Here is a 16,684-nt window from a genome sequence, read left to right as displayed (position 1 = left end):
GTTAATTTCTTGATAGCAATGCACCTATAGCAATGGAACAATACAGACTTCAGTTCTCAGCCAACTTTAAGATTTATTATACCTCTAGGTGGAGATTTATCTTTTCTCTTACTGGATCAATATCTAACTCTCAAGTCAATACATCCTGATTGAATCTCAATACAAGTCAATAACAACCTATTATGTCACCTAATGGACAAAGATTTTGTGTGTGTTAGGTCTAAAAAAGAAAATAACATTTGTGAACATGCATACCAGAAGTTTTATTATAGGATATCTTTAAATTTTATCTGCATGAAATCACAATTTTTTTAATGTACTTCAGAAGGTTATGAAAACTGTGGTATGCCTAATTTTCACATTTTCAGCATTTGAAGGTATCTGTTTTGATGTATCGTGGTTCTTTAGTTAGTGTTCTGTTTACCCATATTGCATTTCTTACATCTTTTTTTTTTAAAAAAACAACTATTTTTTTTTTTAATTTTTCCAACAGACTGGAACTTTGTTACAAGTACTAAACCTTCAGTGAATTTATAGTTTGTGTTTTTTTTTTTTTTTTCCCCAGAAAATAATACAGTAATACTTTGTTTCTAAGATTTTTTTCATTCCGTTGGTAAGCAAATCAATTAATCTTATTTGTAGGGTACTCGTTGTCACTCATGTATATATATATATACATGTGTAGTTACATTCAGATGTATTAAATCTGCCACTAAAACATTGTCCAAAGTGAAGAACGTGTGCTGATTTTATTTTGCCAATGGTTGAATTTGATGATTTTATTTGGAACAGTCATTAGCTTGCATGGCCACAGTCATAACACTTGAAGTGTAAATGCTTTCATTGTTATTCAAGTACCTAGGTTATACATGGAAAAAGTGTTTTTCATTTCTGTATTGACACGTCTCATTTTATTTCATTTTCACTTGAAATTTATGAATAAGCATACTTAAATGCTGAGTAAGGTTGAACTCTAAGTGCTTTATAACAATTACCTATAAATTATGCTATACTGTTGTAGGGTCTTTAACGTGTTACACATGGGTCAGTGATGCATTCAGGTTAAGTGGCTTGCTCATGGGTATGTCATAAGTATCATGGAGACAAAAGGGTGCAACCATGTAAACACTTGGTTTGTTGGCTAAGCAAGCTTTCTCACTAACAGACAAGCTGAATTATATGTCATCTAGACACTGTCTGTCAATTGTAATTAAATTAGCCAGCATATGAAATTTTGTTCAAATGTGGAATCTTTCCAAGACTGTGTGCTACATTTAGTTTTTAATTAGATGGACATTACTTTGACCCTATTTTAAAGCTTTTTTGTCATGCCTATAATCGCTGTCTCCTTGTCCCTCTTATCAAGGTGACCTGCTTTGAAAAGAAACCATAATATTATGGGCAACTATGTTAATTATCTCAAATTATTTAGATACATTCTCATGTGACTATTAAAGACAAAAATTAAATTTAATTTGCATAGGATTCTAATTTAAAAATAGTAGATGAGAAATGTGAAGTCAAGTCTGTGACTCCATCTTTATTTTCCTTTCCATTATGAAGAAAGTAATAGGAAGCTGTGGATTATGAGTGAAATATTACCAACATTAATCTTGGGCTCTCAATTATTTTGTCATTTTCATTCAAACCATATATTAAAATGTAGGTATATAGGTAGGCAGGTGACATTACAATAAGCAGTGTTTGATAACTGGTAGTCCATATTATTTCTGTTTTAAGAGAGGGGTATTTCCAAGCTGGTGAATATAAGCAGTCAGTCTTCAGATAGTTCTAAGCTCTTTCTTGTCAAATGGGATTTCCTTTGAGAAGATTCCTGTACTTAATTCCCGTCTGCCATGTTCATGGGTTACTGAATTCATCCCCTTTTTACTTAATTGTTTTGTTCATCTCATGTATCATAAGGTTGTTCCTTTTCACCAAGGATTAAATGCAACCCTGCAACCCTAAGAACTTTGTATTTTGAAGAAATCATCCTTAATGAGTAATGTCCTCCTTTCCAGTGTTCTTTGCCCTTGCCTTATCTTCACATGCACATCACTTACTTGGTCCCTCTGCTTGCCTACCTCATAAGTAATCTGTGATGGAACATTATTCACTAGCTAAGCAGCATTACAGTAATCTGTTAGTTTTATATATCTGTATCTATGTATTTTTCATAGTTATCTTGAGCATAATACTTCAAGAATTATATCATACAGCCAGCATTCAGCTTTCCGCAAGCATCATCTTCCTTTTTTTTTTTTCTCCCCCCCCCCCCCCCCCCCCCCCCGCCTAATTAGGGTACAGTTTCTTTTTTTGGTTTATAATACATTTTTATCTGAATTGTCAAAAAAAAAGGAAAATTAATTTTCAGCACAGCAGGAACATCATACTTCTGTAAGCTTATCTCACACTGCTTTACTCAAGGCACATGCCTACTGTTTAACAGAAACACATCAAAATTTGTCTGCTCTCTTGTTTAAGTTGGAGAATCTGACCATTCAGCCCTGTTTTCTCCTAACCATTTGTATCTTCAGAGCTATAGAAATGCCACTAATTCAGATTCAATTCCAAGGAAATGACACTAGTCAGTGCAAAACCACCAAAGTAGCTTCTGTTTTAAATGGAATGATTTAATCATACACACCTAGGCAGAGAACCTTTTGCTGCTAGACACATAAATATTTTTATTCAAGTCAATGTCTGTCATTGAAGCTTTCTTCTACTCCTGCATTCCTCATCTTTTAAAGTTTTGTATGGACGATAATAAATCTTCAATAATGGAGAAGCAATTTTAGGAGAGGTTAAAAACACTCAGGGGATTGGCTTAAACGAACATTTAATGGTTTTGCTGTCTGAAAATTCATAGTAATTGTGCAATATTTTTTTGAAAGAACCAGCTTGGACATTTTCAGGACATAAGACTGGATAAACGAATAACGAAAATGGATGAATTAGCCCTTTTGTGAACTCTTTTGCAAATCTGCACATCAAAAAGCGGGCAGAATTTTCACATTTTACCTGTAAATATCACCCTGGAATACTGAATCATCTAGAAAGATTAGACCAACAGAGAACCATAATGATTGTCCAGTCCTCAAACTAAGAGATGTACATAGAATCATAGAATGATAGAACCAGAATGGTTTGGGTTGGAAGAGACCTTTAAAGACCATCTAGTTCCAAAGTTTAGTTTCTCCCCAAATAATGAAGTAGGTAAGAAAATACAGCAACTAGAAATATGAAGTGGATAACATTCATAAAGAACGCTGAAGACAATGGACGCTAACAATCCCTGAATGACAGGATGCCAGATTAAATGGGTTTAGGACACATTTTTTTTTATTTCTTTTTTCAAGTAGGAGGGGTGGAAAAAAAAAAGGAAAATGGCAGTGATAGGATCATAACTAGATGAAGATGACAAAATTATTAAGAATGATTCAGAATAAAAAGTTAGATCCATGCTGTATTTGGAAAGAAACAGAATTATTTGCTTTTCACACCATACAATCTTCATAGTAGCTGTGAAGAATGCTGTGTCACATCTGCTAGGGGAAAAAATATCCAGCTAATGCAATTCTGGTCTCACCAATGTTAATTTTAACTAAATTCTGATTTACTAGAAAAATTCCTGAACATTTGCAGAATGTAAATGTGTGTCAATTTTCTGAAAGGACAACCAAAAAGAAGTCTGTAACATTAGGCTGGCAAATTTTGGCAAAATAAAGTAAATTAGTTGAGAAAAATTTAGCTGGTAAAAATAGAAAAAGCAATAAGACTTTTCAGTATGTGTTTCTGTAAAATAGATCATGTTAAAGAAACCCAATTCCTTTGTTTCATGACAAGTTACACTGAAAAAATATAACTGCCATACCACATGGCATTCTAGTTAAATACATAGCAGTAACTAGTAGCAACAAAGCACATATTAAATGTACATGAACTGGCTACCTGGGAGGTAGCAAAAAGTTGTCAGCAATGCAGAATCATCGTGAAAGAAAGAGACACCACCAGAGGTCTAAAGGGATTAGTGTGAGACCAACTCTAGTCAACTTTCTGATGTATGGTTTAGAAGTAAATATAAGACTATTGCAGATAAAATTTTTGGATGACGGAAAAATGGCATAATTCTGAATACAGATGAAAATAGCATATTCGGGCAGAATATTTGATAGCTGAGCCACTCAGTGCAATAAATGCAATGTCCTGCAATTAGGGATCAGGAATTTATAATAGAAGTGATGTAGTGAGGGAGGTAGAAATGTATTCAGAAGAACCATAACTATATAAAATTAGAGTAAAGCAGCTCAAAATGAGCTACCAAAGCAGTATTGAGCCAAAAAAAAAAAAAAAGCCTAATACAATTCTTAAATATATTTATGTATTTCAAATGGTTAGAGAGGTTAAATTTACATCAGATGTTGGTACCGGGTGTGTGTGTGTATGTATGCATGCAGAATTGACATATCAATGTTAATTTCATTTGTCTGTATTTAATTTTGGAAAGCTGAAAAGAGGAAATAACACTATACATTATGAGTGAGAAAAAAAGGCTTTACAGCGACACATTTTTACCATTTATTTTGTTGGAAAGGTTATCTTCATGAGAATATAGCAGTATCTTTACAAAGAGAAGTACAGGGAACCAATTAATGGTCTGAGAGAGGATAACAGAAGTCAGAAGTTTGAATTTGAAATTGCACACCACCAAATAAAGGGCGATTATGATTAAGAATTAAGATTATGATTAAGAATTGGGATATTCTGTTGAGAAAATAGGTGATATTTTCTACTTCTTGATCACTTCAGTTCAAATTTACATGTTTTCAGGAGGATGTGCTCTAGCCAAAATCAAACTACTAGGTTCACAGTGCTAGTTCTGTTAATGGTCTGAGCTCTGTGGGAGGTCTGGTGGTCTCATCTGGCTTTTAACACAGTGAATCCATTATATAAAGAATTTACCATTAAACCTGAGTAGCTTAGTTATTTGGAAGAATGTATCTTGACAGCGGGTGTATCAGGTTGGATAAGCTATATGAAAATCTAAGCTCTTCTTATATTTCTTTCCAAGAACCATTGGTATAGTTGCTTAAAAAGTCTAAATTGTGAGGTTTTGAATAATTACAAAAGTTGTGCGTAATTACTTGTTAACCTGTCTAATGAGTTTGATAGTAATGTGTTTGGAAAATATATTAATTGCTTTTTTGGACAAAGAAACAGCCAGGTTTGTGGCTTCCAGTGACTTTGCTGCCCACATTTGGATTTCCCAACTGGTGACCACTGGCTTTTTTTTTTTTTTAAGAGAATCTGAAAATATTTTTGGAAGATGAAGAGCACTTTTTTTTTCTTATATTCCAGCTCATTCCTGTTTTGTGTAGATGAATATAACCTGTTTTCCTTTGTCTAGGAAATATTTACAGAGTTGATGCTGCATGTCAACTTAATTTCATGAATCTGTATTTTACTGTATCATTATTGTGGCAGAAGCACCTCATTCTGCTCCATCTTCACTGTTTCTATTAAAATATATTTCCATTCTGTCTGTACTATAATATTCACCTGTCCTACTCATCACGGTTATTCCCTGCTACTTTCAAGCACAGAAAAAAGTATTTGTACACCATACTTTGTTACCGCCATACAGTCTGCCAGCTACCACTCGAGTTACGCATATAAAGTCAAGTTTACTGTTCAGCCTACACAAGGGTCCTCTGAATATAAAGACCTGTGTCTATACAGCTCAACAGAACAAATGAAAACACCCATACCTTTATAGCCATATAGAGTCACACCAGACATAAGTTTACTGGAAGAGTTTGGGTGTGGAAGAAATAGAAATATCAGCACAACAGGCTGTGGTATGATTATTTATGTGATTAGTTACTGAGATTTGCACCAAAATACTGGTTTTGTTTAAATGCTGTATTAGCTGATGATTTTAATGCAGATTTCTGGGCCAGAGTGAAAAGTTGATGTTTACAGGAATGACTACAATTGGAGTGGAATAAACTAGCAATCCACTACCACTAAATCCAGCAAATGTCTCTTCTAAAGCATAGTGATTTGGAAGTAGCCACACTTTGAAGTCAGTGGGACGAGTACATCACTTCAGTGGAAAAACATCCCTGATAACGGTGTCCTGATTCAACTAGCTTACAAGAGGCTGAGAGAAATTTGCTTTAAAATCATGTGAACAATTCTAACTGAAACAGAACTGACAAACCTGGAAGCCATATACATATGCTGTAACTACTGGCGAGAGGAAGAATGAAGGCTTCCTGCCCAAATAGGGTGGCCAGTTGCTATAGTATTTCTGTAGTAGATACTCCTTTGAGAGTCTTTCAGACACTTGAGAGTGTTTCCTGTCTGCTTGCTGGCATGCAGGATGGCAGCTGATTCTTCATTTAATTCATTTGATTATGCTTTGCATTATGAAAACAGTGGAAGGTGCTGTAATTACATTTGGCATTCATGCAATTGACACATAAATTTATGTATTTTCAATTCAATCAGTGAAGCTTTCTTCAAATTCCTTAATTCAGAGGCTTTGGCAGAAGATTTTTTCATTTTGTAAATTCAGGCTGTTACTCATCAAAATTTTTGAGAAGTCTTTAATCACTAATAATAAATTGAATAGATTTTTTTTTTTCCCTGGGGGTATTCATTATATTACAATCAATCTGGTTAATACCCCCTCTTTTTTTTATTATTATTTGTATATCAAATGAACACTATTCTAACAAACTTATTAAGAAAACCCTTACCATTTTCTTTTTAGAAATTTACTTGTTTTTCTGCAATTTCTATTTTATTACAGCAGTAATATTTCAATACTGTATTCATGTATTTTATTTCGGTGCTAATTCTCCTAAAGAAAGGGTGTAGTGTCTTTCGGTACTGTAATCATGACCATAGAAGAAAACAGACTACTAACTGTCATTTCTATAGTGCTTTGACTTCTGGTGATGAAGGTAGTTCTCTAGTGATGGCTCTGGAAAAGAACAAAATGTATAATGTTACCTATATAAAGTAGGTCTGACCAAAGGGGTAGATTAAATATATCTATGTTATAGAAGCATTCAGAATGTGGAGTATGAACAAAATCAGCTCTTTTTTTTCTTTTTTTTTTTTCTTTTTTAATATAGTTTGGACTAAATCATAAATCCAAGGTAAAGTCTATTGGAATTTCCAGATTTGAAGTTGATTCTGAAGTCTTAAGAAAAACAAAATGCATCTGCTGACTCATACTTGCTCAGTATTGGCCCTAAAAGGCAAAAACTCACAAAAGCCCTACTTCATTCTCTTAAAAGAGATGTATCTAATTCTCTCAAGGTAGGATAATATTGGATTTTTAAAACTACTTTAGTATATATGTTATATTCAGAATATTAATTTGAAGTAAAATAAGCTAACTACATATCCTAAAGCAAAATGAGTATAAAAATAGGGCTTTTGTTCACAAAGTAAAAATAATATTCATGAGATTACCGTCTGTAATAGTTCTCTTTCCTCAGTAATTAGTAAAAGTCACACGTTTAATCAGTCATTAAATAGATATTTAAAATTATATTTGAACCGTTTAGTGGTCTTGTTTATGACAAGACAGGCACGTAAGAAACTAGAATATGGAAGATCTAGTAAGACCTGCTGACCCTTTAGAAAATCCCTACTGACCAGGCTTGTAATCCAACAGCAGAATGGAAGTTTTCCATACAAAAAATTAACTGGTCTATGACAGATTAGTTTGTCATTCGATGGTGAAACTTACAAACGCACACACACACCCAGGATAGAAAACATTTGATCTAAGAATGTTAAAATGATCCATGGTTTATTCTGGGAAGGTTCCATTCACACATCATGCAGGAGTAGGCTGCAAGAGAAAGCTGACTAAAACTGTGCGTTGATTACTGAATCTAAAATAAGTTCTTATATCTAAGCAATAAGATAAATTACCTTAAGTGCACCACACTGTCAGGTAAGAATATAGTTAAATACTTTGATAAGTGCATAGTTAGAGACTTGGCTGTGGCAAACTTTTTCAAAATAATTGTCTGCACTTGACTTAAAAATATCTTGATTTTTACAGTCAAGCCTTCTGTGCAGCTCTTCTTACATGCAAGTAAAATGGTTCTCCACAGAACAGATAAAAAAAAAAAAAAGGGTAAATTGACAGATGCCTTAGAGAAAAAAAAAAAAAAATAGGAATTAACTGCAGTTAAGTATCAGGAATGTATTTGCAGAGCCTGGGTAAAATTTTACTGGGTAAATTTTACTTTTTACAAAAGTAAAATTTGTCAAAATGAACATTTTTTCAGTGTTTTTCTGAATCTAAAGATGTTGGGTGAAAGGATAGAAGAGAAGCTGTCCAGAGTAGTAGACGTGGATATTTTTTAAGAGCTTGACACCACAATGTACTTTTTGCTCAATTTTGTCTGATGTTTTTAGGATGAATGCATGACCATCATGAGGAAATTTGCTGATGCCAACAAATTACAGGACTAATTATAAGACTTTCTACAACAGTTCTGGTTTTATTAATTTAGAAATATTGGAGGATAAAGTCCTGAGCAAGCCAATCATAGATGAATCACCAATGTGTTGTAATCTGGGAAGGAAAGGAACGGGGAAGGGGGAGGGGGATTTTCTTTTTCAAAATCTTTCCTCACAGTTTTAGAAAGAGAAAGTTAGTCCTCTTTATTATGAATTTCCTGTCTTGTGTGATGTATAGGAGCCCCTGCCAAGCACACTGAACATGCTCAAGGGCAATTGCTACTGTAAAAGAGAGGGCTGGAACTTTCCATATTACCTTATTGTGGAAAAAAAAAAAAAAAAAAAAAAGGGAAGGTAGTTCTCCATACATCTTTTGGATGCATTAGAGAAAATTGAAGTTCTGTATGATTTTAGAGCTATATTGCCAGAAAAATTGGTGGACCTGCTAGTAATAAGGATAGAACGTTAGGATCTGCACCTAGTTATACACCTCATGTATTTATATAATTTTAACATGTATGTACATATACAGAACCAAGAAAAGAGAGAGAACTAAATCTTCCCTTATCTCATTTCCTTCAGCATACCCCAAACATGAATACAATTTTTTTTATTCTAAATTTTAGATCTATGTTTTTGGAATAAAAAACTTTAATATACTATACCATTTGAATATACTATATTTTCAGAAAATAAGAATATGATGCTAAAAAATAAGTCATCCCTTCACTCCACAAGTCATTATTAACTGTCTGCAAGAACTGATTCAGTGCCATACCCCTTGGAGTAAAAATGAAGAAGAAAGTAAACGCAATTCATAGGAATTTCTGTTCATTTAAAGTAGTTTAAAACTTTAAGTGACTAGTGTAATTACGAGCATTCTGTGGAAGACAGATGTTCCAGTATGTGAACTATGGTCTGTTTCAAATTGAAATTGAAGTGTTGTTTTTCAAAATCCCGTACTTCCTCCATGCATATACATAAATATTAAAAGTTCCAATACATTTGGTTTCTATTTCAACTCTGATTTCTATTATATCAGATAAGGAAGAAGTGCCAACAAGAAAGATTATTTCAGTGTGAAAAGTTGAAGCAATTTGTTTGGAAAATGTCAGGAAAAAAATGCAGAGCATTTTGACTTTTAAAACTTTCTATGTTTCTATTTTTTATTTTTTATTTTTTTTTCCAGCAAAATGAAATTTCAGTACAGTAGGATCAGATTTTTTGAAGCATATTGACGAAAATTCATGCTTCAGTTATAACAATTCAATTTATCCAAATGTCTTCTTGCCTTTCTATTATAGTATGTATAAGTTACGGTGAATTTCAGTATATTACAATTATGTTTGTGAAAAAGAAACAGTTTCTAACTGTATAAAAGAAAAATATATTGATGAAGTAAAACATATTGGTATACTACTTTTAGCTAGCTTGTCCAGAATCCAAGCTTCTGATAAATAGGTACTCGTGGTGCAAAAGTATGTTAAAATCATTCTGAATCTTCATCGATACTTTAAAATATTATTCTTTGTGGATAGTTCTACTTGTTTATATGTGATTTATTTTCAGAATAGAAGGGAAACGATGGTATAAGCTACATGAAAATTTCCATTTCACATGTAACAATGATTAACTGTTAGGGTGACAGAGCACTGGAACAGGTTGCCCAGAGAGGCTGTGGAGTTTCCTTCTCTGGAGCTATTAAAAACCCTCCTGGATGCCATCGTGCACAATCTGCTCTGGGTGATCCTGCTCAGCAGGGGGGTTGGACTAGATGATCTTCCGAGGTCCCTTCCAACCTCGGCCATTCTGTGATTCCATGTAATCGGCTTTATGGAATACATATAATAAAATAAATTTATATACAATAAAGTAATATTCTGGAAATCACTTCTGAGATCATCTGAGACTGTGGGAATCACAGACCATGGAAATAATGCTGTTCTGCTGATTGCCTAGAAGAGCAAGTTAAATTGCTTTAATAGCTATTATATGTTTAAAATGTACCCCAAAACAATATTTGATAATACTATGGTATATTTTCTAACTTGTTATAGCTCCCACTCCATTTAAGAGTCCAAAACCAAGTTACAATACAAATGTAGATTTTTGAAAATTTAATGTTAATAAAATTATTTAATATATTTGTTTATGTTTTTTGATATAACTCACTCCATCATATAAATGTCTTTCACGTAATGGGGAGCCCAGAACTGGACCTAGCACTCCAGATATGGTCTCACCAGTGCTGAGCAGAGAAGGATCACCTCTCTGGCAACATTTTTAATAATGCAGACTGGGATGCTGTTGGTTTTGTTTGTTGCAAGGGCACATTACTAACCAGCTTGTCCATGAGGACCCCCCCAGATCCTTTTCTTGAAATCTGCCTTACGGCTGGTCTGTCCACAGCATGTACTGATGCTTAGGCTTATTCTTTCCCCAGTGCAGGACTTGACATTTCTCTTTACTGAACTCTGTGAGCTTTCTGTCAGACTGTGATCAAAGAAATTAGTAGGAGCCCATTTACAGGCATCATCATGAATGAAAAATGTACCATAATTGAAACTGAGCCCACAGGGTTGACTGTTGCTCGCTTATTGTCATCTTTGCTTGTGCATATATCGAGTAAATGTTAAGAAAATAGAATTTTAGGGTTACTCAGTTTTAGTTTTCTCTGTCTACAATAGTAAAAACAATAAAAACTTATCTTTTACTTTACATACAAGTATTACATAAGTTACACTTACGAAGACAAGTGTGTGTGACTAATATGTATTGAATAAGAAGGTATAGTTTTGGAATAGTTTTAAAAGGTAAGTGGTTTTATTTAGAATTGAACTTTTGTTAAAATAAATGAATCTGTGGCTTCTTCCATGGGGTATGAATTCTCACTAATAGTTCTATTAAGTAGATATTTAAACAATGATAATACATGAGAAAACACTGCATTTGAGCAATGTGCCTTTCATTTAGGAATGTTACATAAGTTGGATTCATTATTTATTAATATGCTATTATAGTTGTAAAATATAGGTTTGTTTTGTTTTGATTTTTTATTATCCCAAGGCAAGTTGACTGGCTAGCAGTATCTGGCATTGTTATATTTAAAAAAAAAAAAAAAAAAGCAATGGATCACTCTCAAGCATCTCCATATAGCGTTATGTAATCCATTATTTATTATTTGTTAGCACACAGAAGGCAACCGATTGGCTTTTAACCTTGAATATCAAATAAACCCAGCTTATTTGGATTATAGAAAAGCTCTACGTTTCCAGAAAATCTCCCATTTCCCCACTTTTCCTGAAACAAATGGTTATGTCCAGCATTTTCCCTTGCTAGAACAAGCTAATTCTAATCTTTCTTTTGTTTATTTTCTTTCCATCACAGGAGTCATCAGGACTGCCTTGCACAACATGGACAGGGAAGCCAGAGAGCATTATTCCGTTGTCATTCAAGCCAAAGATATGGCTGGGCAGGTCGGAGGGCTGTCAGGGTCAACAACTGTAAATATCACACTCACTGATGTCAACGACAATCCACCCAGGTTTCCTCAGAGTATGTACAATTTCAGCATATAATTGTTTTGAGAATCGTGTTGATTTTCAGTGAAGTAAGAAGCTATTAGTGAAATCCAATTAATATTCAAAATCATGGAGAGAATGAAGCTCAGGAAATGTTTGAATTCACCAGTATTTTTCAGTTTTATTATGTTTTCAGATGAAGCACTGGTATGGCATAGGCGAAGTACTAAAATCATCGAACATTTCATTCAATTAAACACTGAATAAGAGTGAGATGGGTGACAAAGAAATACCGTTGTCATGTGTGGGTTATTCTACAGTCCCTTTAGAATGTGTATATTGCAGTAACTGCACAATTTTGATCCCACAAGTGAATTATTTTGTTCTATGGTACAAAATAACAGAAGGTAACACATTCAGAGTTTAAATCTGTCATGCATTTGGTTGCTTCCATACACATCTATCACTTTTTCCTTCTGTTTCTTCTTCTATACCCTTACAAACTTTTAAGATCATTTTTTACATTACAGATGATCAAAACCTAAACTGTTCACTGTTTTTGAGCTGCAGTGAAGTCTGCCTTTACCCTAGTTAAATGAATCATCAATGTTGATGTCAAACTGAATGTTCTCACATGCATATATGAAAAAGTACATGCTAGAGTACTCTTGTTAGAATATCGTAATGGGACCACTAATAGGAAGTTCATTTTTATCTAGCTTATTGTGTGCACATTGATCTGACACAACAGCTGGAGCCCTATAGGAATTCTGAAATCAGTCAACGTTTTAAGTCTTCTGGAATGAAATTGCATAGCTAAACTGCTCTCTGCAGATTGGCTCAAGGCCAGTAAGAATATTGTAATCTGGACTCAGACATTGCAGGAGCCCTTGTAAAACATAATGGACTAGTAGGTATATGTATGTCCACTGGGAAATACATTAAGCTGTTTGAATGAGAAGATTTATAAACAATACTAGAGATCACGAAGCTCCAGGGAAAAACCAAACTTCCTGGCAGTGTGCATTATATAAAATCTGGTCAAGCAGTAAGAAGGTTCATTATGAGTACTGTAGAAATGAATATTTTTTCTGTGCCTCACAAACACACACAGAAAAGCCTTTTAAACAGAACCTTAAAATGTGTGTATTTGGTTTTATGTTCCACAGAATTATCATTACATTCCTCACTCTATTTAATACTTCATAACTATTGAAAAGACAAAAGGTAAAGGATATCTTTGAACAAATACAACATCTAAAGCAGTTAAAGTACAAATAATGTCCTAGGTTTCCTGCATACTCAGGGACAAATGGATCCCTATGTACCAGGTTTCAAGAGGCGGTCCTTTTATTATGTGTGGAAGGTTTCGGCAGGCCGACTAACTCACAGTTAGAAATGTACTTTAGTACACATATTTCTTATTTGTATTAATATTTTCTCAGAAATTGAAGAAATATAAAATGTTCAGATTATTTTCTTCACATTTAAAGAGATTCTAAAAATTGCATAAAATAACTTTGAAAATTACAATATATCATTTCTCTTCTAATGAGAACTCGTTTTTTGACAAAGCAAGGTTAAAAAAAAAAAGTATTTTAACGTTATCATTTTTAACAGATTAATCCTGGAAACATTTGATTTATCTTTCCTTAGATACGACCACTATACCACAACTGTGACTGTAACATTACTTTTTTACTTCTCTTCAAGAAGTGTAATTGAAACCCTTTGCAAAATTACAGTAGTTATTATGTTAGTGATACTGAATCAAAACACAGAGGATCTAAAATCAGCCCATCCTACCATTGTGACTTATTGCAATAATACATTGCACTAATAAAAATAATTTCACTGCTTATTTTTCTTCTCCTTTCTTTGTATGTCATGCTTTTCACTTAAATTTCTCTTCAATTTCCTTATTAGATGGGATGCTAAATGAGACTTACTGAGGTTTGTCACAGTCAGAATTCTGACTTCAAGGGAAGTACTAACCAAAACTGCATATATCAAGTGTATAAGCCTTGGGACAGGCTGAGCCTCAGCTAAACTGCAGACTCTCTTTTGGTTAGTTTCCTTTTCTCCGTTGCCATACTTGTGAGTTATGAACCTGACTCTTAACTGTATGAATACTTTACTTCAGAACAATCTGGGAAGCACATCTGATTGGTGCTTGTTTTATTTGTTTTATTTATAAATATGTTTTACTGCATATATTTAAAAGGTCATATCTTTCTGGTTGTGGTAGATAAGTGTTCATTGGAGATGCATATGGACTAAGGTATGCCAGGTTTGTCCCCTGTAAAGAAACACTTCGAAAAAGTAATTAGAACATAAAAATAGAGGTTATAAATCTATCTGCTCATATGAATTTACTGTATTTTTTTCTGTACTGACTGTAAATACTTCTGACTTTCTTTCAAATAAATTACTAAAAGAAGACCTACGTGTTCCAAGACACCAAAAAGACTATGAAGAAGAATATGAAACATTTCTGCATAAATGTATCAGTATGATGGTTGAAGTTCCGAAATAGAGGTGAATACATGATAACAATAATCACTGAAATAAGATGCATAGCTGAAAAATTCTGCTTGCAAAACACAATAGTATGTCTCAGGAGTAGGCATAGGGTCGTGATCATCTTGTGTGTGCATCTTGTACAATACTGTGGATTTTTTTCTTCATCACTGCAGGTTTCCCTTCTTTAGAGAGTCCAGTTAGAAATGAACTAGCCATGTAATGTAAGCTGACAAACAGTGCTTTGCATGGGAAGATCTTCGCTTTTCAATAATCAGCATCTCTCATATCTTGTTAGCTTTACCACTGATGGATCCACTTGGCTGATAATTGAAGGCCCTAATTTCATAGTCATAAATTTATTTCAGTAATCTGATAGAAAATGTTCCATCTACTGATGACACAGTGTTATCAGGCTTGAGTTACATAAGAATTTTCTGTATGCTTTTTTTCCATTAATTCTCTGTGGTCTCGTTTGGGATAAGTAGATTCTGCAAGTTTTGCTTTGTTTAAGATGAGTAGATTCTGATTGCATCAAGATCATCACACTAGACAGATGCTTCCACTGACACATTTTGTACATCAAGGCTAATGATTGCAGTCTGGACAGTGTGTAGGAGATCCATAGTTACTGTGTTAAGAGCGGAGTTTTACAAGTAAAATGAAACCCCATTTATTGATTTTGTTGTTTGGTACATCAAGCTCGGTTCTTTAGGATAAAGCAGAATTTAAATAAATACAATTCATGGCTTAAAACATTTTTATAAAGCTTGATTGTTTCATGGCAGTGCATTGGCATAACATGAAATTACATATATAAATAATTTGTTTGACCTCACTTTTTTACCATGTCATTTTATGGGAAGTACACAACCATGTTTAAGTAGGAATGTTGTATGAAGGTACTCCAGTTAACTATGAAAAAGCAAGTGCTAGTAAAGTCTACACAGCATCTAGTATCCAGCTTTGTTCATATAACTCCATTGGCTAGTTAAATACAAATGTATCTACTGCTCAAATTCATTTCAGATTTATACTCCATTATGTTATTTTCTATACCCTCCATTGTAGTCCCATGTAGTACATCCAGTTCCTGTGATCCCCATACTTAACAATTGGCATTCCCTCATTCCCCACTGTCAAGCACAGTAACACAGTCCCATCCTGGGGTGACTGGTCCAAAGCCCTCTGGCAGCTGGTTGACCACTTGGATGCTGCCAGATGAGATGACTGAAACTGAATTTTCTCTGATTTTCTCTTAGCAGTCTCCAACCAGTAATTGTTAACAGTCCTATAGGGTCAGAATTTCTTTGAGGCCTCAGTCCTTTTGTCAGATCTGCATGAAATTGGAAAGGGCTTACAAGTTAGTGAAGACTATTAAATTAAAGTGATCACAGAATCATAGAATATCCTGAGTTGGAAGGGACCCACAAGGATCATCGAGTCCAACTCCTGGCTACACACAGGAGCACCCGAAAATCAAACCCTATGTCTGAGAGCATTGTACAAATGCTTTTTGAACTCCGTCAGGCTCAATTCTGTGATCACTGCACTGGGGAGCTTGTTCCAGTGCCTGACCACCCTTTGGTGAAGAGCCTTTTCGTAACATCCATCCTGAACCTCCCTTGACACATGTCCATGCCATTCCCTTGGGTCCTTCCACAAAACCCTTATATTTCTGTTCTTGAAAAGGTGTATTCCACCTGCATGTGCAAAATACTGTATTATCTTTTGTCAAGACTGATGTTACTAATCTAGAAATTTTATTTTATTCCCATTTTTTCTCATTCCTATGTTCCACAGATGAGGTTTTTGAGTACCATATTGAGTGTTTGTTTCCAGGTGGTTCACAATCTAGGATATGTTTTTCTAAAGTTATAGTTTACGTGTTTTGTGCAAGAAGGTTTGAAGTCTTGACATTACCAACATTTATTTTGTTTCATATATATGTTCCAAGTTCTCTAAAGAAATTCAGCTAATAATCATATTATTTTATTTTTAATTTCTTTTCCAGCTGCAAGGTTTAGGGAGGACTATTCTTCTTTACTAGCAATTAAACAGAGTCAGATTCAGAAATAGTTCTTTTTGTAAATTGTTGACTCAGGTAGAATGAGCCTGTTGTACATAATGAATGGACTAAAAGGCCATTA

The 16,684-nt window shown here is 34.0% G+C and overlaps 1 protein-coding gene across 11 annotated transcripts in view; it reads left to right on the top strand.

Annotated features, from left to right (window-relative positions):
- Positions 1 to 16,684, top strand: part of CDH18 (cadherin 18) — a 564,404-nt gene that overhangs the window by 478,856 nt on the left and 68,864 nt on the right. For all 11 annotated transcript variants that reach the window (XM_066992492.1, XM_066992489.1, XM_066992490.1 and 8 more), the window contains one exon: positions 11,881 to 12,048. In XM_066992492.1, the coding sequence (XP_066848593.1) occupies positions 11,881 to 12,048 (168 nt within the window). The remainder of the gene's footprint in view (positions 1 to 11,880; positions 12,049 to 16,684) is intronic.

Source organism: Anser cygnoides, chromosome 2 (assembly GCF_040182565.1).
Source record: "Anser cygnoides isolate HZ-2024a breed goose chromosome 2, Taihu_goose_T2T_genome, whole genome shotgun sequence".
In the NCBI taxonomy this organism is placed as follows: Eukaryota; Metazoa; Chordata; class Aves; order Anseriformes; family Anatidae; genus Anser; species Anser cygnoides.
This window is presented reverse-complemented; position numbering and strand designations above follow the sequence as displayed.